Genomic DNA, 27,485 nt, shown 5'->3' with positions numbered 1-27,485 from the left:
GCAGGGGCCCTTACCAGGTGGAAGGCCTCATGGGAGTGCTGGAAGGTCAGGAGCATGTACTTGAGGACAGACAAGGCAGCTCCCCGGACAATAGGGTACAGGAGCTTGGAGAAAACCTGGAAGAAAGTTCCTGGTCAGGAGCCCCACAGGCCTGGGCTGCGCAAGGCCAAGTGCAGCCCTGGGCCTGAAAGAGGGCCAGAGACACTGGAGTTAAAGCAGCAGATCCATGCAGGAGCACGAAGACAGAGGTGCTCCCAGACCTGGATGGACGGACAAGTGGTAAAATGGACAAAATGACAGACACTGGATGGCTAGATGGACCAAAACTGAGAGACACACACCAGTGACTGACGAGTCATTGGAATGAATGGGGGAAACCTGAGGCCCAGAGAGGGGCGGTGAATTGTCCCAGGTCACAATGAGCTTGGGTGGGAGCCCCAGTGGTCTGCCTCCCAGACCAGCACTGCCCCTGAAAGGAGACTAGCAGGAAAGGCCAGAAGCTGAGGCTAGGAGAGGAGCCCACCAACCTTCTCGATTTTGGCGAGTGAAACCTCGATCAAGATGCTGAACTTCTTAACAGCCGCCAGGCCCTTCAGCAGTGCAATGATCCACTTGTCAATGTTCTTCCCCAGGGGCCAGGACACCCAGTCGATCATCCTGGTGAGGGGAATGACCGTGACACAAGGACCAGGGGGGCCCGAATGCCTGGGAGGGGGCAGCCCAGGGACCAGCCATAATGACCTGAGATCCCCCCACACGGACTCACCCCTACACAGGGCAGCGTGGGATCCATGGGATGCACTGAACACCTCGGAGAACTGCCAAGGAGCCCAGCACAGGCACCCAGCAGGGACTGGGGCTCCCAGCCCAGCAGGAGGGGAGCCAGGCCCTCTTGGTCTCCCAAGCCCTCGCCCCATACACACTGAGCTGTAGCGGCACAACAGGGCTTCCCAGCCACCTCTGCCTGGACTGCGGCAGGCAATGGCAGGAGCACTGCCCTCAGGCCAGAAGCTCTGGCTCTGGCGAACCCCTGCTTGTGACCTGGAGCAAGTCACTTACTCTCCCTAGCCTCAGTTTCTACCCCTGTAAAATGGGGACAATACCTACCTCGCAGGGTTGTTGTAGGGATTAAGAGAGACAACAATCGCTATGAGCTAACATCTATGTCGTATTCGCTCTGCACCCGACCTTGCTCCATCTACCTTTTGTGTGTTAGCCCATCTGACTCCCACAAGGTGACACCTGTACACCCTGAGCATGAAGCTGCCACACAGAAGGTACTCAGGAAAATGGCACTCGTACCATTGTTTTCACACTCAGCAGACAGTACTGGGAAGAGGTAGAACCATAAGAAATGAAAATAGGGGTAACTATGGGGATAAGAACTCCCATGGCACTAGTCTAGGCACCTTACATGTACTAGCTCCTTTCACCTAATTCAATCCTCACAACAACCCTGTAAGATGGGCTTAATTATACTACATTTTAGGAAGCTGAGGCACAGAGGGGTTGAGTAACCCTCCCAGAGTCACACAGGCAAGAAGTGGGAGAGCCAGCATTTGGACTAAGGCAGCTTACCTCTAGAGCCCATGCTCTTACCCACTAAAGACAAGGAATCCAGGAAGGCCCCATGGAGACAGTGGATCTGCACACAGGTATGGAAAGAATGGCAGGGGGAGGCATGCCAGGTGGATGGGGTCTGCAGAGCCAAAGGCCTGCAGGCAGGAGGGTAGGCGTCATATTCTGGGATCACTGGCCGGGCAGGTGTGGCTAGATCACAGGTGCGATGATGCTCAAATGAGGTGGGGGACGTGCAAGAGCTCTGTGAGCTGAAAAGCACCCAAACTCTGTTTCATCATACTTGCCAAACCCAGAAAGCACTTCATCAAGTACTTTTACCTTCTAACATGACCCCGTGGAAATGCGACAACTCCTTATACCACCTCTGCTATTACAAGGGAGAGAACTAAAGCTCAGAGAGTTCATGGACTTGCCATCCAGCCTGAGAGCATCACCAGGGCAAGGCTCTCTGCGTCTCCCACAGCCAGCTAGCCCTGGGCCTGACACAGGAGCGGCTTGAGGAAGGATGGATGGATGAACGTGCATGAGGGCCTGGGCCCTCTGACACTAAATCTAGCCCGGCAATCCCACCCAGTGGAAGGGGCTTCTGGGAGAGAGAGAGAGAGACCTGACCACCACTCAGCCCTCAGCCCACCTGCTGATAGCAGTCAGCATCTGGGAGTCCGTCACACTGTCATCATTGCTGAGGTTCCGGACGACACCATCCATGAGTTCCAATGGGAGGTGCTGGACCACACTGGCCAAGGCACTAGATGGCGGCTCCTCCTCTGGAAGACAGGGCTGGGCTGAGCTTCGCAGGGCAAGTGGGCCCCACACCTCCCTCATCACCCATGTCCTTCATGCTGCCAAGGAACTAAGCTGGGCCTTTGCAAAGAGCACATCCTTTCTGCCTCCTGCATCCCAGCCTCTGATCTCATCTGAGCTCATTCACTCAACAAACCTTTCCTGGCACAGCTCTGGCCCTGTGCTGGGCAAAGAAAAAAGCACTGACTTCGAACTGTGCATATACAGGCAAGGCCTGGAGAAGGGCTAACACTGGAGCTGGCAAGAACGAGTAGGAGGGCTATGGGACTTGGGGGGAAGGAAGACATTCCAGGTGGAACTCAATAGTCAAAGGCCTAGAGATTAAAAAAAAAAAAAAAAAAAAAGTATCACAATTTGTTTTCAATCGTATCAAGACCCAGGTCCTTATACACCTGACCTCGATTCCTCCTCCTTCCAAGTGCACTCCCTTCCTTTCCCCTGAACCGCCCTATAATCAGGGAAGGCAAAGATTTTATTTCAGTCATTTCAACTAGAGCCCAATTGACACCGTTGTCCACAAAGGGCTAAGATTACCACTTCACAGCTGACACCCACTCTATGGTGTCTCCAGACCTTTCCGCCTGCCTTCTCAGAGCGCCTCACCCCTGCTGCCTAGCGCAGTACGGCTCTCAAGGCCCGACTCAACGTCATCACTTCTAACGAAACCCACCTGACGCAAAGGGCGCGATGACTCCCCCACCCCGCTGCCTCGCACAGCCTCCAGACAGACCTGGGTGCCCTCTCTGCAGGCGAAGCAGGCACGGGTACCACGAGACAGGAGCCCCACCCACCCGCAGGAGCTCAGGGGGGTCTAGCTAACTAAACAAAGGAACATGGCGCTCCCCCACCTGTGCACTTGAACGCACAGGCCACAGCACCAGGCGGGCACGCCGCGCACAAGACTCTGCACGCACGGGCCCCGCCCGGGCCTGACGGAACACGCACCTGTGCAGGAGATGACGGCGAACAGCTCCTTGAGGCAGGGCAGGATGGCGGCGGGTTGAGCTCGCCACAGCTGCGCCAGGAGCCCGCTCACCTGCTGGGCCTGCTCCAGGAACTCCACCGCGCCCTCCTCGCCCTCGGCCGGGCAACGAAAACGGCCCAGGGAGCGCACCAGCTGCTGGCAGAAGAGCAGGCGGTGCGGGCCGTCGGGGATGCAGCGTGGGTGGCGCGCCAGCAACCGGGCCACCTGCGCACAGGCCGCGGGCCCCGGGCGCTCGCACACGGTGCGTAGCACCTCGCGCCGCAGCAGCGCGAACACCTCGTCGGCTGCCGGCCCTTCGGGCAACAACTGCAGGCCGAGCTGCACGCAGGCCAGCGCGCGGGCGCCCGGCGGCCCGGCGCCCCCCTGCAGCAGGCGCAGCACGCGGCGCGCGCTAAAAAACTCTGCGAAGACTTCCGGGTGGTGACGGCCGGCCACGTGCAGCAGCTGGCAGCCCACGCGGCGCGGCAGCTCGTCGGCGCCACCCACGTAGAGGCGCGCGCCCAGCGCCAGCAACGCCAGGCATTGCTCCCGCTCCAGTGGCTGCCGCGCCGCCTCCAGCACGCGCCGCACCAGTCCTTGCTTCACGCTCGCTGGGTATGACGACGTCACCACCGCCTCCAGGATCTTGTCCATGGCAACCGCGCTGCGGGGGACAAGGGAAGAGGGTCACATTCTGCCTGCCAGTCCAGTCCCCAGGTGGTCCTATGGGTACTGAGACTTGGGGTAGGGGGGTAACAACTCAAGCTTCCTAGGCCTCAGTTCCCTATCTGTAAAATGGGACAAGGATACCTACCTCAGTACGAAGTATCGTCACGAAGTAAAGCACCACGCCTGGCATATAATAAGCCCCAGTGGGTTGTAATTATTGCTGATGAGCTCCAAGCCGCTCACAAAGGCAACATCTGAACCTTCTCCCCTCCTGCATCCCCTCGCCCCTCTCTCCCTAGGCTTCCCTGGTGACCTCATCCATTCCTGGCAAGGCAGGTAAGAGCTAGATCTGGAAGCTAATGTCCACAGCCATAGCCGAGCCAGGTCCCGTGGAGAGAGAAGCTGTGCGCACACACAAATCATGCCTCCAGGGAGAAAGGGCTGCCGGGAATTCCCGAGATCCCTTGCGATCTGCTCCCAATCAACTTCTTGCTTTTTCTCAAATGACCTATCTTTTCCCATGACTCCGCCTGTTTGTGAACGCTGTGCCCTTTGCCAGAAACTCCCTCCCAAACCCTCCGCCACCGACACACACTCATAAAACCAGGCAAAGTCCTATTTTTCTTTAAAGCGCACTTCAAATACACGTCCTTAATGAGGACCTCCAGGCATGAATTCATCCCTCATCTGGGTTGCTACAGCCACCTGTGGCCTCTTCCTCCATTGCAGCCGCAATCACACAGTAGCAGGTTTTATGGGTCCAAAGCTCCTCCACTAAGGCAGAGCATCTCTCTGTTCAGCCCAGCATGCGCAGGCCCTGTCGCCTCCCTAGCCTCAGCCCCCACCAGCCCCTCACTCTGAGCTCACTGTTCCTCCCTGCCACTGGACTTTTGCACTTGCTCTTCCCTCCCCTCCTTGCTTGGCTCACCTTGCCGACCTCAGCTCGAACGTCTTCCTCAGGGAAAACGTGCCTAATCTCCTCGTACAGGTCAAACACCCCTGTTAACAATTTCAGAGCCTCCGTTATACCACTGATCCTGATCACCTGATTGGGTTCATCCTCCTCCACCATACTATCCAGGTTTCTGAGTCACATTTTGTTGACGACAGTATCTCTAGGACCTAGCACAGTGCCTGGCACACAGTAGGGATTTGTCGAATGAGCAAATGCAGTGTGTGTGTGGTGTGAGTTACCGCTTCTTTATTCCTCTGAGCCATAACAGACTTTCCTCCGCCTTTCAGCTCGGCTCTCTCTCTTAATACCCAACTTTCAGCTCCTAAAAGGCAGGACCATTTATTTGCTTCTTTGTATAATCCCACACTAGGTGGGACCCAATAAAAGGCGCAGCATACAGTAGGTGTTTATTTACACTTACTGGCTCAGTAAAAACTATTCTTAAGACCTGGAGTAGGTGTGAAGAGAAGCCAGACATTTCCTAGAAAATGGGCTAGAAACTTTCACTCGAAACCACAGATATGGAGTTCCCGTCGTGGTGAAGAGAAAACAAATCTGACTAGGAACCATGAGGTTGAATGTTCAATCCCTGGCCTCGCTCCGTGGGTTAAAGATCGGGCGTTGTGGAGAGCTGTGGTGTAGGTCGAACACACAGCTTGGATCTGGCGTTGCCGTGGCTGTAGCTCCAATTACACCCCAGCCTGAGAACATCCATATGCTGCAGGTGTGGCCCTTAAAAAAAAACAAAAAACAAAAACCCTGCAGATACTGTAGGAACCCAACTATAAGCCCTAGGAGGACACTCCCTTCTCTGCCCTAGCTGAGACCACACCTCCAATACTGCAAGGTTACAATGCAATGGGCTCATTTGTTTCTCATCAAGCTTTGAGCTCCTCAGGGCAAAGACCAGGCTTATTTCTCAGTCCCTGCAAAGTAAGTGGCTCTGAGGAGTTTACTGTGGTTAGAGGGTATAGCCAGGGCACAGATCAAATCAATGGTTCCCAAATGCTGGCCTGGCTGCCTCAGAATCACCTGAGCACTTAGTACAAATTCAACTGCCCAGGGCCCACTCCCAGCCTGGGGCAGTGTTAGACTCTCTTCTCTGAGTAAGATTCATCCAGAATGCATTCCGCTTACCATTGAGGTTATGAATACTCTCTTAGCCCCTACGTCCACCCTGCAGGGCTGTTGGGAAGACAAACATAAAGGCCTTCGCGTGTGGCTGGGCACAAGGAAGTGCTCAGAAAGTGTCAGTTCCCTATGCTTTGGAAGCCAAGTCCTTGCCCTTAGGCGTTTCCGGTCTAGCAGAGGCACTGGTAAAGAATGCCAACACTAGCCATCATCTCAAAAGGCCTTTAAGAGTGCCTTTAAAAATGCATCTGCCGGAGTTCCCTGGATCTGGCCTTGTCACTGCTGTGGCTCAGGTTCAATCCCTGGCCCAGGAACTTCCACATGCCATGGGCACAGCCAAAAAAGAAAAAAACGCATCTGCCTTCAGCCCTGGTCCTCTCTTTCCTGGGCACAGGGCAGTGCCTGTGTCTATCTTTCCTCGCAGACCGTCCCCCAAACCCCTACCCCTGCCCTCCAGGCTAGTGAACTTAATATGCTTTCAACCCAGGACGCCAAGAAACCCTGGTACTCAGGTGACCAAGGAGAAACCCTAATCAATGAGATATTGACATCATGTGTGGAGGAAGAGGACCTGGGGCAGACAGAAATGGAGTTCCGGAGCTAAGGAAGGCTCTGGAAGTGGAGAGAAAATCGACTAGGAATGAGGAGTCCTGCATTCTAGTGTGACCTGGAGTAAATGCCATTCCGTCCTGCAACTCATTGTGTGACCTTGAGCACATTATCTCGTGAGCCTCTTTTCTGTAAAACGGATATAATTGATATCACGTTGAACCAAATCCAAGTGAGGGAACAGAGGCTGGCAATTTCCTATCATTCTACCTGATACCTACCACCTAAGATCGTCTGTGCTAACGGCAGCTCGGAGCTCGGTCAGTGAAGCCATTCTGTGAGGGTTCTCATCTCTGAGGCCAGCCCTGCAGCCTCTGGGCAGTCTGTGTGGCCTGACCACTCTGGCAAGCCGTGCCTACCCACCCCCACTCCCATGCAGGCAGTCTGAGGTCAGCTGTCACCATGGTCACCAACCATGGGACTCAGTAAGATCTTGGATGCATTCATGCAAAAGGTTTTTTAGAGGACTGGATCTCACCTGACCCATCCCCGGCCACAGAAGGGACACCGAACAATGGCTTCTCTCCCCATGGCACGGATGGGGAAGCTGGGGGTCAACAAGGGAGAGAGACACGGCCTTGGCCCTCAGCCTTTCTGGGGGAGGAGAAAGCAGACTGCCTTGGGGGAGGGTGGATTACTCCTCCTTCTAGGCTCTGGAGGAGGATATGGCCTGTCCATGCTGGCTCTGACCCAAGAGACAGCTGCCCCACGCCAAATGCAGCAGCAAACAGCAGCCATGTCCTCCCTCAGAAGAACCTGCATTGAAGCAGAAGACCCAATGGGATGGAAATCCTGTGACATTGGATTGCTGTGATCATTATATAACTACAGATATGATCAATTCATTTGAGTAATAATAATAAAAAAAAAGCAGAAGACCCAGGTTCTCTGGTGACCCAGGTTGACCAGGTGACCTTGGATGAGTCTCTGCCAGGACTCCTCAGCCTGCTCACCTGGAAAATGGGAACCATTCTGAGCCTACCAGTAAGTGGTTGAGACAAGACATAAAAAAAATAAGGGCTAGATAACAGATAAAACTAAGTAAGAGTCTATTCTTGGGACATGTGGCACTAAGAGGCAAAACAAACACTGTCAGGGAACGAGACAAGGAGACACATACTCCTGATCTACTCGATTCTACAAGGAATTTCACCCATTATCCCTTGCTGCCAATTCAGCATTTCCACTCTCTCCCTGAGCTCCAGCCCCACCCAAGATCAGTTCCTCTCTACCTCTTGCCTGGACTAGTGCAGTAGCCTCTTAACCAATCTCCTCTTTCCCTTCCTCAATCCATCTTCCACTAGAGGCACATGTTCTGCAGGAGCACAGAGTCCAGGCTTCGAATCTAGTCCAGCTACTACCCCCCACCATGTCCACAGCCATCAAGGCTGGTGCTTTTCCACTCTCAGGGCCTCTGATCCTCAGAACGGGAAATGACCACCTTAGCCTTTCCCAGCCGGGGTGGCCGCTCCTGCTCACGTCATTGGCTTGTATCTCTCACTGCTGACATGACAGCCTGGGAGTGCCAGCAATACCCAGCCCACTCCAGGGCACACAGCAAACACACAAGAAAATCATGAGCCCTCCCTGGAAGGCCCAGATCCCTTTATCTGTCCCTCTGTCAATTGTGTACTGACAAGTCTCTGTTCCTGCACAGTAGAGCCCGACTAATCTTCAATCTCCATCACCCTCAAAGCACCGTGTGTATGTGTGTGTGTGTGTGTGTGTGTTTACAACTCCAGTGCCCTGCCTTACCCCCCCACACCCATCCCCTGGCCAGGCACCAGCTCATCCTATCCCCTGCCTGGTCTCTCCAACCCACCCCGCAAATATCATCAGGTTAACCTCAGACAGTAAACTCCATCTGGCCATGCCCCTCCTCAGGACCCTCAAGGCTCCCCAGCCCCTGCAGGATAAAGTCCAAACTCCCGAGCCTGACATTCAAGTCCTTTCTGTGACATTAAGCTAATGTGGGGCAGGGTTGGAGATAAACTTGACAAACTCCATTTGGCAGTGAATCTATAGGAATTTGGGCAGTGGGCTTTTTCCTGCTTGATGCCTTTGGGGACGCCTTCTCTGTGGGAAATGGCTTCTCCCTTTTCTCTCCTGATAAATTCTGACTCATCCTTCAATGCCCAGGTCACATGCCCCCTCCTCTGGGAAGCCTTTCCAAATCCCTCTGCAACTCAAGTCTCTGGGCTCTGGTCTCCCAAGGTCCTCTTCACTTCTCTCATCCCTTGGCAGCATAACCAGATTGACTCTATGTCCATCTCCTCCACCAGGACAGGCTCTCCTTTGGTAGGAAGTAGGCCCAATCCCCTATCTATGCCCACTGCCCAGCACAAGACCAGGCACAGAGAGGAAGTAGTGCCGAGTAACAGAGAGATATGTGACAGCAAGATAAGATAAAACTAAGCATATGATCAGAAAAGCATCTTCCAAGGACCTGCCTAACCCTTGGTCCCGTCAGTGCCCCCTCAACCGCCCAGGTCTGGTCTTGCCTTTCTATAACCCTGAGAGTCTCAAACATCAACCAAGAAAGCCCCTACACAGGTCACTGGACAGGCCTGAGGGAGGAGTTACCCATTCGAGAAATGGCACAAACAACCAAAGCTGAAGAAAAAAGACAACAAAAAACAAAACAAAACAACCAGTTCCTGGTTAACCCTCAGGTCAAAAGCTCACAGGATTTCAGGGGACAGGGCAGGGGGCTTCAAGTTCTCGCTCGACCTCTCCATACCCCAGAGCACAGCAGCCCCTCCAAACCCCAGCGTTGAGGAGCCCATTCCCTTTCCTCCCCGAGGCTCACACCCAGGCTCCCTCCTCTCACTCCCATGGGTGCCAGAGCCCCCTTGGGTCGGGGTGAAGGGACCAGGCTGTCCCTTTCCCTGGGCCCCCAGGTCTCTGGATAGCAGCATCTCTCTCTGTATTTTCTAACTGAACCTCTAGCCAAGGCAGGCCCTGGGAAGGATCCTCTTGCCCTACTACCCGGAGGCCCTGAGATAAAAAGGGGTGGGGGGCTCACTAGTGAAAAAGTAACTGGTCTTTTACCGAAAGAGAACAGAGGAGAGAGAAGGGAAGAAGGTGGGAGCACATACTCCCTCTGGGGGCCTCCCCTCACATACCTCTGATGGCCGCATCCCCACCCCCACCCCAGGCTTTCTGGAAGAGCGAGCACCGGTTTGACAACCAGGGTCTTCTGTTCGCGAGGGTTATTATAGGGGGCTGCACCGGAGCGGAGGATGCTGAGAATAGCAGAAACCCATTCTAAGTGGAGGCGGCCTCTTGGATCCCCCAGTTTGTACCCCAGCTCGGCCCCACCCCTTCCTCCAGTTACACCAGTGCACTAGCTTCTAGCCCAGGCTGGGGCTGCGGACCCCCTGAAAGGCGGGAGTAGCTTCAAGATACCGGGCGCGGGTACCCTCAGCCCTGAGAGGGGCGGGGGCGAGGGCAGGATCACCTATATGCACAATAGATAAAGAACGAGCTTGAAGCCCAGAGAGGGGCAGCCACTTGCCCAAGGTCACACAGCCAGGCCCAGGATGCACCCAGATCTCCCACCTCCCAGCACCCTACTAGGAATTCAAGAGCCCTAGGCGCGTATCCCGGCTCTTGAACCATTAGGGTGCAGACACTCCCTCCCCCCAACCCGCAAACATGCCTGAGCCCACTTACCTCTGGGACCCCAGTGGTCCCTGCCTCAGAGCCGGCTCCCGGGCGGGGCGCTCAGGCCAGGCTGGACCAGCCTGGGCCAGGCTAGGTCAGGGCGGGTCCTTTGCTTCCCCCGGAGTGGGGACGCCCTCTGCCAGGTTCCAGCTGGCAAAGATGCTGCTTCCACTGCAAAGCCCAGCCTCTCCACCCAGCTCTGCACAAGCCAGTCCCACGGCAGCTCGACTCAACCGCGCGGCCGCGGGGCTGCAAGGCTGCGGGGCGAAGTGGGGGGAGGGGCGAGGTGCGGGAAACGGGGCGGAGCCGGAGCGGGGACCACCCCGCGAACCGCCACTCAAGCCGCGTCCCCTTTAAGGCCAGCCGGCCTGAGCGCTGGCGGGGGCGGGGCGGGAGCTGGACGCCTAACTGCAATGTTTCCTGGGAGATGGAGTTCACTCTTGCGTGGCGGAACCGCAAAAGAGCCCATGGAGAACTACAAGTTCCGGATCGCAGCGCGCGGGTCCAGGGGCCGACACGCCCCTGGGCTGGGCTCCAGCCCTCCACCCTCCTCGCAAAGCTGCGCTGGCCGCCCGCGGAGGGGAGGTTGCAGAGCGAGGGCAGGAGGTGGGTGCGGCGTGGTCGGAGGTTCGGGGCGCAGGGATAGCCGGTGAGGGGACGCGGGCCCACCTGGGCACTTGTCCTACCATGAGAGGTCATCTAGCTTACCCTGGCCTCGCCATTCTCATCTGTCCAATGGGAATAGCAACACCTGTGACTGCGCGGGGGGAGGGGGGAGCGTTTTTGGGAAAGAGGGGGCGGAGCTGGTGGAAGGGGCCTGGATGGATGGATGGATAGATGATGTTAGGAAAAGCCCGGATCGAGAGGGCTAAGACTGTGGGAGGAGCATAGTGGGTGGGGCAAGGAGGGGCGGAGTGTCTAGGTAAGTAGGGGAACTTGCGCGAGACGGGAGAAAGGGGCTGCGGAGCTGGGGAGTGGGTGTTGAGAAAGCGACGAGGCCAGTGTGGGTTGGATTGGGTGGAGTGGGCCGAAGAGCATTGGGAGGGAGGGGCGGGGATGTAAAGATGAAAAGGATCCCTCCCAGCTCTTGTCAGCAGCGCTGAAACGGTTTGGGCAAGAGGGTGCCCAAATGGGTAAATGCCTGTGGATGCACGGAAAACCTTCTTTACCCATGACTAGAAATAAAAAGCTCATTCATCCCTTGTACTCAGTGCGTCACACTTACGATCTCATTCAGTTCACACCCTGTAAAGGTGTCACCATACCTGTTTACAGATGAGGAACATGCTCAGAGAAGTGAACTTGCCCCAAACCACCCAAGACTCCTTACTCCAAAGACCTTTTTTTCACTGCAGTGCAGCGAGGTAGGGGTTTAATCTGTAGTGAAAGCCAAGGAACAGACAGAAGTGTCAGCATCCTGCCCTCAGCAAGCTGTGTAACAGGACTGGCTTCCTCAGCCTTTCAGAATACCAACCTGGAAGGCAACCCTCCTGTGGTTATTGTGAAGGTGAGATGAGATGGATTTGAAAATCATTTGTTTATAAATTATTATTGTGAGGAGCAGGAAGAGCATAAGGAAGAGAGTGTTTGAAATGAGGTTCTTGTGCTTGAGGAAAACCCCAAGATGAAGCCTGAGAGTGAGGCAAGAGGATGAAGGAAAATTCTGGAAGAGAATGGGGAATGGTGACGAATGGGAGTCTACCCCAGAAGAGGGAGTACTTTGCTGTGCAAGCCAGGTCAAGTGGCTTCTCTGCTCCAGCCCACTTTTGCCTGCTGGACAACTCCTCAAGGAGGAGCCTGGGAAGCACCTTTTCTCTCTGGGGTGTAGGGGTAATAGAGCAGCTTGTGAGCTTCTTATATGAACTGGGCAAAAAAGGCTAAAAACTGTTGGCTAGAGAGGGAGGCCAGCAAGGAGAGGTGAAGGACAGTGCCCCCCACATAGTTCCCAGGACTGAGAGCCAGTCTTAATCCTGGTGGGCTGAGTAAGGCGGGAAGGTTGGTCCAGTTTATTGGGAGATGAATTTCTCACTCTGAGCATTGTCACTTATTTACTTCCAGGTAGTTACCTGAACCTTGCCCTGTGCCTCAGATTCCAAACTGAAAATCCAGGAGACTGTTTCAAAATTAAAAGTTTTAAAAATTCAGGAGAGGGTGATACACCTCCCTATTAGTAGATGACAGTTTGGCACTAGGAAAATGGATCTGACTGTATGGGGAAGAAATTTCTTCTCATTCCCTTACTCTGCCTGCTTCTGACGATACAGATGGGAGATCCCAGCCCTAACGAGGTGTCCACTACCCATCTACTTAAGGAAAGTGAGCCTTGTTAAGGGGTGAGAATAAAATGCTCTGGGGGTGCAGAGAAGAAAGGAAGGGCTTGCAGCTGAGGGGCCTGGCAGATGAATGGGATTTTCCTCAGCGCAGCCAGAGGGATGGCAGAGGGCAAACTGCAGAGATAGGAGAGGGTCTGGTGTGGTTGGTCTGTAAAGTAGGGGTCATAGCACTACTTCATCCAGGAGATTAACAGGCGTAAAGTGCCCAGCACAATAGTAACTGCTCAATAAATGTCAGCCTTTATTATTCCTGCTTTTGTTGTCGTTATGATTGCCATCATTTGCCCAAGAACAGGCCTAGGGCCACACAGCTAATAAAGCGTCCGAGCCCCAGTCAAGTACAGGCCGAGGGGAGGCCAGAGCCCATCCATGCACTTTCCTCTCCCCCATAAAGCCCCACCAGTTCTTTCTGCCCATGTACCTCTGGGAGACCCAGAAGTGGCCCCTCTCTGTGACCATTCTTGGTGAGCCACGGAAGCAGCTTCTTTGCTCCCATAGTAGCAGAGGCTCTGGGTTCAAGACCTGAACAGCCTTTTCCCAGCCTGGATCCTGGCATGAAGACAGGCAGGCCTAGTTGTGGTTTCTGCAGGTGGTAGGTCTTTGTAGAAAGATTACTTGGTGTTAAATTCTAACCCTCCCACCAACTGTGGGCTATTTTAGTTTAGCCCGGGTTGGCTTCCTCATCTTCCAAAGCACTGAGACATCAGGAGAAGAGGCTTATGAGATGTTAATGCTTCGTAGTAGTAGTAATAACATCTAATATTTATGGAATCTGGCTCTTTATTGGGGCCGGCACTTTGACTGGTACTTTACATTTATGGTCCCAGGAGGGAAGTGTTCTTTTCTTTCCCCTTCCTTCCAAATAAAAATAGGTTTAGAATTTTCAAGCCTACAGAAAAGCTTAACGAATAGCCTTCCATCCAGAGGCACCAACTCACATTGCTGATTTTGCTCTTACCCATGCACACTTTTTGCTAAGCTTTTGAAAAGTTACAGAGATCTCGACATTTGGCCCCTAAATTCTTCAGTATGTATCTCTTAATTACAACATTCTGCAATGTAACCCTAAGACCATATCATGCCTTAGAGAATTAGCAAGAACTTTAGTATTATCTAAATTTCTCTTAACTGCCAAAACATCTCATGTAGTCTTTCTTTTAAAATCAGATGCAGTCAAGATTCATGCATTGTATTTAATTATCACTTTAAGCAACTCAATCTAAACAGAGCCCCTCTACCTGTTTAAACAGATTGTTATCAGTAATTAGGTTCAGCCTCATTTTTTTTTTTTCCTGGCAATTGTGGACTTCTTGCATCATATTAAGAGGCATATGATATCAGAATCCTACTATCCATGAATGCTAAGTCTGATTGTTGGTTAATATCATGGCAGCTTGATCTCTCCATAAAAGGTTAAATTTTCCCTTTTGTAACTAATAAGTAGTCTGCGACGCTTTGAACTTTTGGAATGATCTGTCCCAGATAACCTTTTACTCCACATCCCTTGATCATCCTTGCCTGAATTGCAACACTGAAGGCTGAAAAATGGTAATTTTTAGTTAAGTCATTCTTTCTATATTTATTAGCTGCTGTTCTTTGTTATAGAATAACTTTTTCTTGTATGTGTCTTTCTCACTCCTCTTGTCCCTCTCTTTAGAGTAACATAGACTCATGATTATTTTTTGTTTTTTGTTTGTTTGTGTCTTTTTTTTTTTTTTTTTTTTTTTTTGCTATTTCTTGGGCTGCTCCCGCGGCATATGGAGGTTCCCAGGCTAGGGGTTTAATTGGAGCTGTAGCTACTGGCCTACGCCAGAGCCACAGCAATGCGGGATCCGAGCCGCGTCTGCAACCTACACCACAGCTCACGGAAATGCCGGATCCTTAACCCACTGAGCAAGGGCAGGGACCAAACCCGCAACCTCATGGTTCCTAGTCGGATTCGTTAACCACTGCGCCACGACGGGAACTCCATGATTATTTTTTGAATTCAGTGTGCTATAACCTATTGTCATCATTAATCTTTTTGGTACTCAAATTATCCCAAAGTTGGCCAGTGAGGGTCCCTTCAGGTCAGCTCTTGTGGGTTTTTTTTTTTTTTCTTTTTGAGATATAATTGACATATAACATTGTGTTTGTTTTCGATGTAAACATAATGAATTGATACCTGTATATATATATTGCAAAATGATCACTGCACATAATTACAAAAAAAAAAATTCTTGTGAGAATTTTTAAGATCTGTGTTCTTTTGAGTTGATCTCATTGATCTTTGATTTCTTCTTTGCCATCTGGAAAGAGATGTTCCAGGCTCACCTTGAAAAAGTCCGGGAATCATCAGTTTCTCCAAGAAGCCCTGGTTTCTTTTTGTAGAAGATAATGTTTAAAAACCAGGTTCTTGGAGTTCCCGCTGTGGTGCAACAGGATCGATGGCATGGCATCTCTGCAGCACCAGGATGCAGGTTCGAACCCCGGTCCAGCATAGTGAGTTAAAGGATCCATTGTTGCCACAGCTTCAGCACAGGCTGCTTCTGTGACTCGGATCTGATCCCTGGCCCAGGAACTCCATATGCTGCAGGACAGCCAAAACAAACAAACACAAGTTCTAGGGTCAGGCGTGCTCATTGCTACAGGGGTATCATTTTTAGGCTTTTTGAGAAGAGCTGAAAAATGATAGCTGGCTAGATGGATGGATGGGTAGATAGTTATCAATGCTTAGTTGATTCATTGTCAAAACAGGTGGTACTCGCTATGTAAAAGGAGTAGATTGCACCAAAAATAGCTTCATTGTAGACGCTCAATAAGCAGTAATGTAGGAAATTGCATCAAAAGAGCCCTTGCCTGTTCCAAGGCTCTGTGAGTATGCAGGCTGTTGGCTAGGACCTCTGTGTTTGGGTTCAGTCTCTTGTTCAGGACAAAGGTTAGAGAAGCCCGCAGGCTGCCTCCAAAGGACTGGTCAAACCTGGAACCTCCCAGAGGCCATGACTCAGAGGTCAAGAATAGACACAAAGCCCTGGGCCAGAGAGTCATCCTCTCTGAGTCTATGAAAAAAAGATAACGTGATTTGTCCTGCCTACGTCCCAGAGTTGTTGTAAGGATCAACATACACTTATTTTTAAAAACTGCTAACCAGTCTTTTCAACACATGTATTGCAAAAGCCCTTCCCTTTTTCATTGTTTTAGTATCACAGTTTGAAATGTCATTGCCTTATGATCTGATTTAGTACATTACACTAAGATATCTTACTCTTTTTCAAATACTCGCTTATCTCTTTTTCTTGCTTCTTGGGGCCGCACCTGCAGGATATGGAAGTTGCCAGGCTAGGGGTCGGATCTGAGCTATAGCCAGTGGCTTGCGCCACGGCAACAGCAACGCCAGATCCAAGCCACGTCTGCAAGCTACACCACAGCTCATGGCAATGCCAGATCCTTAATCCAGTGAGTAAGGCCAGGGATCGAACCTGCGTCCTCATGGATACTAGTCAGATTCGTTTCCACTTCGCCACAATGAGAACTCCTCAAATATTTTTTTAGATTATCACTCATCAATTTTTTTCCAAAATAAGATTTTAATCTTTTTTTTTAATCTTTTGAAAGAATACTTCTGGAAGTTGGACTAGGATAGCATAACAACTATAATTCATTTTAGAAGAACAACTTCAAGCTATTCCCTCTCAGAATCATCACAGGTCTCTCTTTATTCATATCCTATTAATGCTTCTTGATAAAATGTCATAGCTTTGTTTCTGAAAGGGTCACAGGCTTTGAAGAGAGATCTTACTTGGAGTTCTAGCTCTGGTACCTCTGATCTTAAGCAGCTGTCTTCACCGTGCTTTAGTTTTATGCTCCAAAAAATTGGGATGATAATTATATCTAATTCACAGCCTCAGTGTGGTACTGTATGAGACAGTCTACAGGCAAATGCCTCACACTGCTCAGGGCATGTCCTCAGTGCTCAGGAAATGTTGATTCTCTGGGCACTGGGCTCATGTAGGTCAGAATCAAACTGAGGTGGATGCCACCAGTGAGGTCCTTAAAAAAAAAAAAGACAAAATTGAGGCGGCAGGTGTGCAAACACCTGGTAAGAGGTAGGAGGGGACGAGTGACAGACCTCTCCAAAGGGTTTGGCTGCTGAATGCCAAGGAGGCCATTCAGAGCCTGATAGTTAGACAGGCCTGGGTTTGAATCCTGGCTCTGCCATTGCTTTGGGCAAGTCACCTACCTCTTAGAGCCTCAGGTTCTCATTTGTTAAGTGGAGGTGATGCCCTCCTCAGAGGAATGTCATGAGGCTTTAATGAGCTGATAGATATCATGCACCTGGCACAGGTACGATACCCAACAAGTACTCATCGAGCAGCAGCTGTGTCCCTCGGAGGCCTCCAGGGACTGGGGACATAGTTTAATGTAGGACTCTGTAGAGCAATGACTGGGCTGTGCTTCTTTCTAGGACCGCTCCTCTCAAAGAATTCTGTTTCCTTTTGTTACAGAGGTTGTAACCCGGTGATTTTCAGGCTGGGATTGCCCTTCACATGGTACCAGGCTGGGCCTTAAAACCCACCACCTCCCCTTTGTGGCCACAAACCCATTTCAAGGAGGAGAGAATTCCAGCCATCTCCCACCTTCCCAGGCCTCTGGCCTTCCTTGCCCAGTGAGATGGTGGGAGGGTCAACCTGGCATAATTTCCTGGTTTTCTCAGAGAGGGAGATGGGCCTCATCTTTTTCTTGGTTCTTTTCAAGTCAAAAAGCAAACCTGGAAAGTCTCTTGTTTAAGAAAAATTATTCAGACACAGTGGTGGAGTGTCTCTTATCTCCTCCTTTGTGGTTCAGGGCGTATTGCCATTCATCTTTTCTAATACAGCTTTTTGTGTTTTGCTTGTCATTAGCCGTCATGAGTTGCTATTGAAATAGAAGGGTTTAAACCTCTCAGTGGACTTGCTCTGTGTCATCTATGGAGAGGCTGTGGGCCATCTGGGATCCTGTCTTCACATCAGACGTGAGTGGGTCAAGCCCCAGGCCAGCCATGGACTAGCTGCTGAGGGAGCCGCCCTAGTCTGATGTGGACAGAGCATGCGGGCATGTGCTTCTCCCACTCACACTGGGCCTGCAGGGTGGAAAGGGGAATATTTCCATCACCCCACCAGAGGTGTTGGACTCACACAGATCTGGATTCAGACTGCCGCTCCCCCGGTGACTAGCTCTGGAGCCTTGAGCAGGCTCTTAACCTTCCTGAGCCTCAGTTTCCTCATCTGTAAAATAGAGATAATAGCATCTGTCTCACAGGGTGCTAATAAAGACATCAAATGAGGTAATGCGTGTAAATAATCACAATAGTCTCATTCTCTGTACTTTTCTATATATTTTTATTAAAAATTAACACAGTGCCTTTGTTTATAAAAATTAAAAAAAGGGTTAGGGGAAGCTCCCCCCATTGTCAAAGCAGGAGGTGTGAGCTCAGCAGGTGGTAGCTGCTGTCTTCCCAAGTAAGCTGGTGGGCAGTGTTTTAAAAGGCTCCTTCAGGGGTTCTTAGACTTGTTAAAGCTATAAAACAGCCTTTTGTTGCAATTACAACTCTCAGCATCCTGTGCATTGGGAAGAAAATGAGCTCCCCGCTCTCTAGCTGGGTATCCTGGGCAAGTCCCCAGTCTTTTTCAGTCTGTTTCCTGTCTGCCAAACAGAATGATGCCTGCTCTGTAGGAGTGCTAGATAAAGGCCTTGGACGTAGTGGAATGCTCAGCACACGGTCTTTCCTTCCTCTCAGCCCGTCCCCCACAGCGCCGCAAGCACCACTCTGTGATTGGCAGTGAACAGAAGTGTCCCTGCTCTCACAGAGATCACAAACTGGGCAGTGGTTTCCACAAAGAATTTTTTATTACAAGCCACACTATGAAGATACACTTTATATCCCAATCCAGTTCCTCTCTGCCCCTCTCTCTCTCTCACACACACACACCCCTGAAACAAAAGTTTCACAACAAACTATATATAACTGCTCATAACTCAGTGTATTGTATTATTCATGGTACAATCATAATCTTGATTTTTCATTTCTGAAGGCATAATTTATGTCCAGTAAAAGTCATCCCTTTTAGGTATACAGTTATATGATTTTTTTATAATCTTTACACAGTCTTCTGACTACCACCTCAGGATTTAGAATATTTCTATCACTCCAAAATAGCCCCGCATACCTCTTTGTAGCCAGTCATCCCCACAACCCAGCCTCTCCAATCAGTGATCTGATTGCTGTCTCTATAGTTTTGCCTTTTCCAGAATGTTGTGTCAATAAAATCCTATACCATGTAACCTTTTGAAGCTGCCTTCTTTTGCTTAACATAGTGTTTTTGAGATTCTTCTTCGTAACAATACCTTTTGAGAACATATTGTGGTATGCTCCGTAAGCTAGTTCCTTTATGTTGCTGAGTCATATTCCACTGAATGGATGTCCTACAATTTGTTTATCCATTTACACTTTAGTTTCCAGGAGGTGGCAATTATAAATAAAGCTGCTATAGTCATCCACACACGAGGTTTTGCATGGGTATATGTCTTCATTTCTCTAGGATAAAAATCTAGGAGTGGGATTGATGGGTCATGTGGTCGTTGGATGCCAAACTGTTTTCTACAGTGGTAGCACCATTTTTGCATTCTCACTGGCAATATATAAGAATTTCCATTGCTCTGTGTACTCGTCAGCATTTGGTATTGTCAGCTTTTTCAGCTGAGTCATTGTAATCGGTATATTATGGTTTTAATTTTCATGTCCCTAATGACTAATGATATCAAGCATTTTTTCTTGTGATTATTTGTCACCTATATATCTCCTTTGGTGAAAGGGTTCAATCTTTTGCCCATTTTTAATTGGATTATTTCTTTTCTTCTGAGTTTTAAGAATTTTAATATATTCTGGTTATCAATCTTATATCAGATAGGCATTTTGCAAATATTTTCTTTCCATCTGTGTCTTAGTTTCATTTTCTTAACACTGTCTTTTGAAAAGGAGGATTTTCTCATTTGGATGAAATCTCGTTTAGTAAATTTTCTATAGTTTATGCCTTCTGGGTCCTATCCAAGAAATCTCTGCCTAATCAAAAGTCACAAAGATTGTCGCCTAGAAGATTTCTAGTTTTAAGATTTTACATTTAGGTCTGTGATCCATTTTAAGTTAATTTTTTGTATGTGTTTCAAGATACAAGTTAAGGTTCTTTTTTTTCTTTGGCACATGGATGTCCAAAATCTTCATCTTGATAAAGCCAGGGAGGAGGGCCATGTGCAAAGCAGGTCATCACATGATAAAATGGTGGGTTGTGCAAGGGACCAGAAGCCCCAAGAGGAGAGCTGGGAAGGTGGAGATTTGGGGACAGTGTTACGGAGCAGTGGCTTATAGTCTGGGCCTTGCAGATTGACTGCAGGGAAGGCAGAGAAGGTGAAAAAGGGCGGTAGAAGGAGAACAAAGGCCAGACAGCTGAGGGTGTGTGCAGTGGTGTCAGGAGTGCCTGAGTGGAGGGGCGGCGGGATGAGAGGTGAGACTGGACGAGCAGGGTTGTTTGAGCAGGCAGTGCCTCTTCAGGACGATCAGCCTGCAGACTAAAATGGAAGGTGGACAGAAAGAAGGCAGGGAGCTACGTGAGGATTAGGAAGAGCTGGGATGAGGCCTGAGCCCCGGGAGCTGCCACAGGGACAGGACCAGGGAGACAGTATAGAACAATTTTAGGGATGAGGTGTCAGGACTGCCTCCCAGGCTCTGACAGATGGGTGGCTAAGAAGAGTTCACAGCAAGTTCAGAGGATGAGGAATCCTGTGAAACGCCTCTGGTACCCATGGGAAATCCGGCTGGAGATGTCCAAGAGGCAGCTGGGCACACATGTGTAGCTACAACCCCCCTGCTATGCTCATGAAGCACCTCAGTCCCCCAGGTGGCAGTTCCTGTCCCCTTGTGTCAATGTGCCTCTCACACAGAGCCTCTGGGTTTGCTAGAAAAGAGGGACTCAAAGGGCTGAGTTCTGTGACTCGTGGGTATGGGGAGAATACCACAGAGAGCATCCTTGTCTCAGGTCAGGTAACCTGCCTTCTAACCAGCCTCCACCTTGACTGTGTGTGGCTCTCAGTGAGGCCCTGGACCAAAGACGACAAGAGGCTGCAGAGCAGGGATGCCGGGGGCAGGAAGGCAGGTGCTCTGCTGCTTTTGTAAGCAGGAAAATTGGCATTTGAGTACCCAGCCAACAGCCTCCAGGTATGCCTCGTGGCTCCTGCTTGTCTTCCCCACCCCCAGGGCTTTGAGCTCTTCAGAACTAATGTATTTAGGAGACATGATGCCTGAACCTGCTCATGCACCTTGGAGCTAAGCCAATTCACAGAGCCTGGGCCTTAAAGAGAAAGAGAGACTAGAAACTAGAAACTGCAAATTTCTCTCTAGAAAGAAAAAGAGATTCTGGAATGAGAAAACAGGTGGCACATTCCTGGGTCCAGCTCCTGCACAGGCCCCCTGGAGAGAAAATTGGCCAGACTCAGGCCAAGCACACTCCCTAGCTGCAGGTCTGCAAACTGCAGCCGCCCTTCCTGGGGACTCTCCCCCACCCTCCACGTCTCACAGCCCATCTGCTCCAGGCTTCTGCTGATGATTTTGTAACTTCATCACAGGCTTGTTTCTCTTGACACTCCAGATGGTTACTGCCTTTCTGCAATAGCAAAGTGCCCCATTGGGAAAGAATCACAGCCGACACCGCGCACAGAGAGTTGGGTGGGGCAGCTGAGCATCGCCCACACCCAGCATGGCCTCCACCCCCTGGAGTAGGGGGTCTCAGTGCAGGTAGCCTTCCTAGAAGGCAGATGTGTGGCGATAAGTGCCCTGTTCACTCGCCATCCCTGCTGGGTGACTTTGGGGAAGTCCCCCTCTTGGACCTATTTTTCCATCTGGACAGTAAACATACCAGAATTCATTCCGACCTACTCCCACAGCTCTTGGTACAACTTTCTCCCTCCCTCCCTCCCTTCCTTTTATGATTGAGGTCAAGTTGATTTACAATATTGCACTAGCTTCAGGTTTACAATGTAGTGACTCAAAATTTATATAGATTATATTCCACTTAACGTTCTTATAAAATGTTAGCTATATTCCCTGTGCTATAATTGGTACATTTTCCTTGTCACTGTGCCCTCACTGCCTCTTGTGGCCTCTCTTGCCAGCACCCTAAGAGCTCTTCTCAAGGGCAGTATTGGGGCTGATTCCTCCCTGTGCCCACAAAGCTGAATTCATTCCACAGGATGGGTTTGGGGAATCACATTAGAAACAAACAAACAAACAAACAAAAATAGCACATCTCCTGATTTCTAGAACCTTAAGGAAAAGTTAGAATCCGAGACAACTTCAGGCTGAAGGTGACTCACCAGCCTTAGGCACTAGAGATGTGTGATCAGTGGGGGGATGGTGGGGGAGGGTTTATTGTGGAGGGGTAAAGAGCCCTCGGGAAGGGTGCTCTGCCATGGTGTGGCCCTAAAAAGACGAAAAAATTAAAAAAATAAATAATACCAATGCACGGAGTTCCCACTGTGTCTCAGCGGGTTATGAAGCTGACTAGTGTCCATGAAGATGCAGGTTTGATCCCTGGCCTCACTCAGTGGGTTAAGGATCCGGTGCTGCCGTGGCTGTGCTGTAGGCTGGCAACTGTAGCTCCAATTCAGCCTCTAGCCTAGGAACCTCCATATGCCGTCGATATGGCCCTAAAAAGCAAAATAAATAAGTAAATACCAATTCTAGGGCCATATTCCAGACCAATTAAAACAATTTCTGGAGGATGGAATCCAGGCTTTGTTTTTTCTTTTCTTTCTTTTTTTAAAACCCCCCAGTGAACCTAATATTCCTCAGGCAGTGTAGTACTTATTCCACATCCCCATAGTTTATCAAGTACGAATTCATTTCAGCCCCAAGGGCCTACAATAAGAAATTGAGAACCGTGACGACCCAGATGTTACAGACTGAATGTTTGTGTCCTCCCAAATTCATATGTTGAAATCCCAGCCTCCAATGTGCCGGTATAAGGAGGTAGAGCCTTTAGGAGATTAGGTCATGAGGGTGGAACACGACTACTGTCCTCATGAAAGAGACTCCAGAGACCTCTCTTGCCCCTTCTGCCATACCAGGACACGGTGAGAAGATGGCCTTCATGACACCAAATCTGCCCACACCTTGATCTCCATCTTCCCAGCCCCCAGAACTACGAGAAATAAATGTTTGTTACTTAAGGCCCCAGGCTGTGGTGTTCTGTTATTCCAGCCCAGGAGACTGCGATACCAGATATGGGTCTGATAATGGTCACTTCCGGTTCTTCTCTCTCTCTGTAGGACTACTTCCCAGCACCCCAGCCTCCTGCCATGTCTGACCCCATCACGCTAAACGTTGGGGGTAAGCTCTATACAACCTCCCTGGCGACCCTGACCAGCTTCCCTGATTCCATGCTGGGTGCCATGTTCAGTGGGAAGATGCCCACCAAGAGGGACAGCCAGGGCAACTGCTTCATTGACCGCGACGGCAAGGTGTTCCGCTACATCCTCAACTTCCTGCGGACCTCCCACCTGGACCTGCCGGAGGACTTCCAGGAGATGGGCCTGCTCCGCAGGGAGGCCGACTTCTACCAGGTGCAGCCTCTGATTGAGGCCCTGCAGGAGAAGGAGGTGGAGCTGTCCAAGGCCGAGAAGAACGCCATGCTCAACATCACGCTGAACCAGCGTGTGCAGACGGTCCACTTCACCGTGCGGGAGGCCCCCCAGATCTACAGCCTCTCCTCTTCTAGCATGGAGGTCTTCAACGCCAACATCTTCAGCACCTCCTGCCTCTTCCTCAAGCTCCTTGGCTCCAAGCTTTTCTACTGCTCCAACGGCAACCTCTCCTCTATCACCAGCCACTTGCAAGACCCCAACCACCTGACTCTGGACTGGGTGGCCAATGTGGAGGGCCTGCCGGAGGAGGAGTACACCAAGCAAAACCTCAAGAGGCTCTGGGTGGTGCCCGCCAACAAGCAGATCAACAGCTTCCAGGTCTTCGTGGAGGAGGTGCTGAAAATTGCTCTGAGTGATGGCTTCTGCATTGATTCTTCTCACCCACATGCTGTGGATTTTATGAACAATAAGATTATTCGATTAATACGGTACAGGTAAAAGGACCCCAGCAACACTGGAGGAGGGCCTCCCAAAGCCAAGATCTTGGAGAGTGTCTCGCTGGCTGCGTGACACAGGGCACTATACTAATCTGCATTAATCGCATAGCAGGACTTGATTCCCCCTCTGATGCAGTCCATCTGTAGGAATCCATGTGTCCTCTCAACAGAGCCACCTTTTTCCTTGCCACTCTGAGCTAGAGATGGGCAGTTTGCTATGACAAGCAAAGAGCTAACGTGTCTAACGGGGGCTACCGTAAGACTTTATGGCGAGACCAGGGAACAGCAGTCTCTTTCTGGGCTCCAGCTCTCTCTGTCCCATTAGGCAATGCCTCACTAGCCATCTGTAAACAGAGCCTCTGGGGGAGGGGCTGGGATGCGAACAAGAGATTCCCTCTAGTTTCCCAGGACATGAAGTACCCAGAGATCGCCATCCTGCCGGTTCCTCCATCCCTGGTTGCCATCAGGACCTTGGACTTGTTTGGCTGGCTAGGAAATGAAGTGGGTAACGGGGGCAGGATTTGCGCCTGGCATGGCCTAGAGGAGTGAGTCTCAGGCAGGATTCAGAAGACGGGGATATCCCTGTTCACTGCGCCAAATCTAGGCATTCGGGGATTTCTGGCTTCAGGAATGAGCTGCTGTTCCTGTGAAGATTTGAAAGTATCTGGAGCCAGTGCAATGAAAAACACTTCATAACGTGGCCTGTTACCTGACCTTTGTAATCTTTTCCCCAAGAATTTGAAGCATCATTGAAACAGGTTATTTTGAACAAATATATTGTGGACTCTCAGGGCTGGAAAATAATTTAGAGATCGCTTAGTCCTCCCCCGCTCCAGCACAACCTAGCACCATCTGGGGCTGAGGGCTTCTCCCCAGCCAGTACCTTCGAGTGATCACCTAGCCCTGCTTGCAGACCCTCAGCGACAGGAAGTTTGTCATCCCCAAGGCCAGCCCTTGCCATGGTTGGCTGTTAGAAAGTCATTCCCTGTATTGAGCCAAAATCTGTCCGTCTACAGCCATTTTCTGGTCTTGGTAGACCTTCCTTCTCACCCACGTATGTATTTTCTTTTTCAAAATAGCCACTTTGAGAGGCCAGGTACCGAATTCTGAAAATATCATTACTTGGATTCCCCTTGGGATTGTCTTCGGAACCAAGGTTCACCCCCTGCATTCTCTGTAAGTCACCCCCATTTCGGTATGGCTTCACTTTGTGGCCCTCCTTCCTCACCACCCACGGCTCTGCGTAGCTTTGACCATCTTCTGGTGAGGTCGAAGATTGCTTCCCCAGAGGAAGGAGACCAGGGCTGAGCAGTGTGCCGCAAGGAGCCTGGGACTGGTCTGAACCATAGCACCACCCTTGGAGTAAGTGTCCAGCCCCTGCAACACTGCTTGAAGGAGGTGGCCTTCCCGTGTGGCACTGGTTCTGGTCATAACCAGCCCAGGGACCTCCTTGGGGTAAGACCCAGGAAAAGACACCCAAGCCACCACTTCCGAGGGGGTGATGAGCAGTGCAGACCTCGAAGCTGCACATTATGATTCATCCCTGGAGTGCGGGTAACTTTAAGTGTCCCAGAATCTTCCCACTGGGCAGAGGCCCTCAGGCAAAGCCAGAGAAGTCTGGTGACACAGGCACCCACAAGGAAGGGGCCTTTCATAGGTACGCCCTGTGAGTGGGGACCCTGTATACTGGACTGTGGGCAAGGCTGCATCCCTTATGTAATAAAAGGCTTTTCCCCCTACAGTGGGACCCAGGAGTCTCTGATAACTGTCCCAGGCCACCAGGCTAAGGGTACTCTGGAAAGCCACTTAGGAGAACCCAGTTTAGACCAACCAGCAGAGGCTGTGACTGCAACAGAACAGTTTAAGGAAGAAATCGCATAGATCACCATTGCCCTTTTTTCCTTTCCATAAAATTTCTCTTTCTCCATCTTTCTGGTGCTTCTTAATTCAAGCAGCTTGACTTTTGAGAAAAGTGCAAGACCTATGACGCCACTAATTTGCTGTGTGACTTTATGAAAGTCACCCACCTCACTGAGCCACCTCTGTTTCTTCATCTGTGAAATGGGCATAATAGTAACACATAACCCTACCTACCTCACAGGGCTGTTGTGAGGATCAAATGAAATAATGTATGTGAGAATACAATATAAATGATAAATGGTTGTTATTATTTTGTGTCTGCATATAAGGGGAAAAAAAAAAACCTGGCCTTGGAAATAAGCTGACCTGGGTTTGAATTCTGGCTCCTTCACTTGCTGTGTAATTGTGGAGAAGTACATGAGCCTCTCTGATCTGTTTCCTCATCAGATGACAACCCCAGTTCCCAGTGTTGTGTGACTTGGTTGTGTAGGTAAAAATTCCTAGCTAGGCTTGGCACACAGGAGCTCAATAAATTTTTGCTCTTTTAAGAGTATAATGATGGGCTGAGGACATCATCAGCATATAACAATTTAACACGCCTTCTGAGGCACCTGGTGTTGAGGGCCTGAGGATGGGAGCAGCCACAGATAAATTCAGTCTGGAAAAGCCTAGCAGGCCATGCAATGTATGGCGGGAACTTGGGGGAAAGCAAGCTTAGCTCTCAGAAAGGACTTAATGGATGGTCCAGCTGGGCTTTTAAGGGTAAGCTGGACTGTAACAACATGAGCTAAGGAGGGCACCACAAGTGCAGGAAGTGCCACAAGCCCAGGGTGGGGGGCTTAGCCTCCAGCAGGGTCACAGCACAAGGGGAGAGGCAAGCAGAGCACGCAGCACACTTACTGTGCACGCGTCTCACTTGGGTGAGTGCAGACACATGTTTAGCGTGAGAGACAGAGAGATACTGAGCCTGCAGGTAGCACCATCCCAGAGGACCAGTGAGTAGGGTGGACTGAGAGGCAGGGATGTGCTTCTTCTTGTAAGCCTCTCGCTGCCCTGAGCTAGACCTGATGGGATTAGTGATCTCAACTGAACTCAGTTTGTTTAGCTTTTGGTACAGCTAAGAGCTATGACCCAACTTGAGGGCAATTCTGGGTACAAGACCTTGTCACCTCTCCGTGACTCCCCTAGGCATGCAGAGAGATGGTCAAAAAGGGTACCTGGGGGAACCCTGAGGCACTTTGACGACCACTTAGTGAGGCCTGCCATCAAATAAGGTCCCTGCACGCTCAAAGGCCAGCAGTGGCTGCCACCTCTGGCACCACCCCCTGTGACCTCACACCTTCAGGACCACCAAAGCCCTTTGCCCTTTTATGAAGGGCAAGCCCTGTGACACCACGTTCTGCCCTTTGGGCCAGAGCTCCCTGAGCAGAGGTGGCTATGGTGCCCTCCTTCTTGCCCACACCTGGGCGCCCTACACAGCTCCCCAAGCTAGAGCATGTGGTCACTCAGCTTTTTTAACTGTGTGCCCTAAAACAACACTTTTGTAACAGCACCTCTGTTCACCCCAAACTTCCAGCTTTCTTTTACAAATGACTACTAAAAAGGCTACTGTGGGTGGGAGCATAGCCAAGGTCAGCCTTAAGCCAACTTCTCACGTGTCCAGAGCACCAGCCTATCCCTTTCCGGAACTGTGGCCTCTTCCCCTTGACCCTCTGAGTCTGCCTGTGTCCCAGACAGCTCAGGGCTGGCAGGGAAATAAGACCCTG

The 27,485-nt window shown here is 50.7% G+C and overlaps 2 protein-coding genes across 3 annotated transcripts in view; one reads left to right on the top strand and one right to left on the bottom strand.

Moving 5' to 3' along the window:
• Nucleotides 1–10,650, bottom strand: part of USP35 (ubiquitin specific peptidase 35) — a 76,931-nt gene extending 66,281 nt beyond the window's left edge. The window contains 5 exon segments of the mRNA XM_013979184.2: nucleotides 15–116; nucleotides 528–657; nucleotides 2,216–2,348; nucleotides 3,331–4,013; nucleotides 10,389–10,650. Coding sequence (XP_013834638.2) covers nucleotides 15–116; nucleotides 528–657; nucleotides 2,216–2,348; nucleotides 3,331–4,003 — 1,038 coding nt within the window. The 5' untranslated portion in view covers nucleotides 4,004–4,013; nucleotides 10,389–10,650.
• On the top strand, nucleotides 10,821–26,561 carry KCTD21 (potassium channel tetramerization domain containing 21). Of its 2 annotated transcripts, none has more exons than XM_021062565.1 (2): nucleotides 10,821–10,985; nucleotides 23,048–26,561. In XM_021062565.1, the coding sequence occupies exon 2, from the start codon at nucleotides 23,078–23,080 to the stop codon at nucleotides 23,858–23,860; it is 783 nt and encodes a 260-aa protein (XP_020918224.1). In that variant the 5' UTR covers nucleotides 10,821–10,985; nucleotides 23,048–23,077; the 3' UTR covers nucleotides 23,861–26,561. The 2 variants fall into 2 exon arrangements, with proteins under 2 accessions (XP_020918224.1, XP_020918225.1); XM_021062566.1 differs by having other exon boundaries at nucleotides 10,944–11,028.

This window comes from Sus scrofa, chromosome 9 (genome assembly GCF_000003025.6).
Source record: "Sus scrofa isolate TJ Tabasco breed Duroc chromosome 9, Sscrofa11.1, whole genome shotgun sequence".
In the NCBI taxonomy this organism is placed as follows: Eukaryota; Metazoa; Chordata; class Mammalia; order Artiodactyla; family Suidae; genus Sus; species Sus scrofa.
The sequence above is the reverse complement of the archived record's forward strand: the minus strand, read 5'-3'. Positions and strand labels throughout refer to the sequence as shown.

Excerpts from the sequence above, each read along its gene's own strand:
- KCTD21 (XM_021062565.1), top strand. The coding sequence starts at position 23,078 with ATGTCTGACCCCATCACGCTAAACGTTGGGGGTAAGCTCTATACAACC.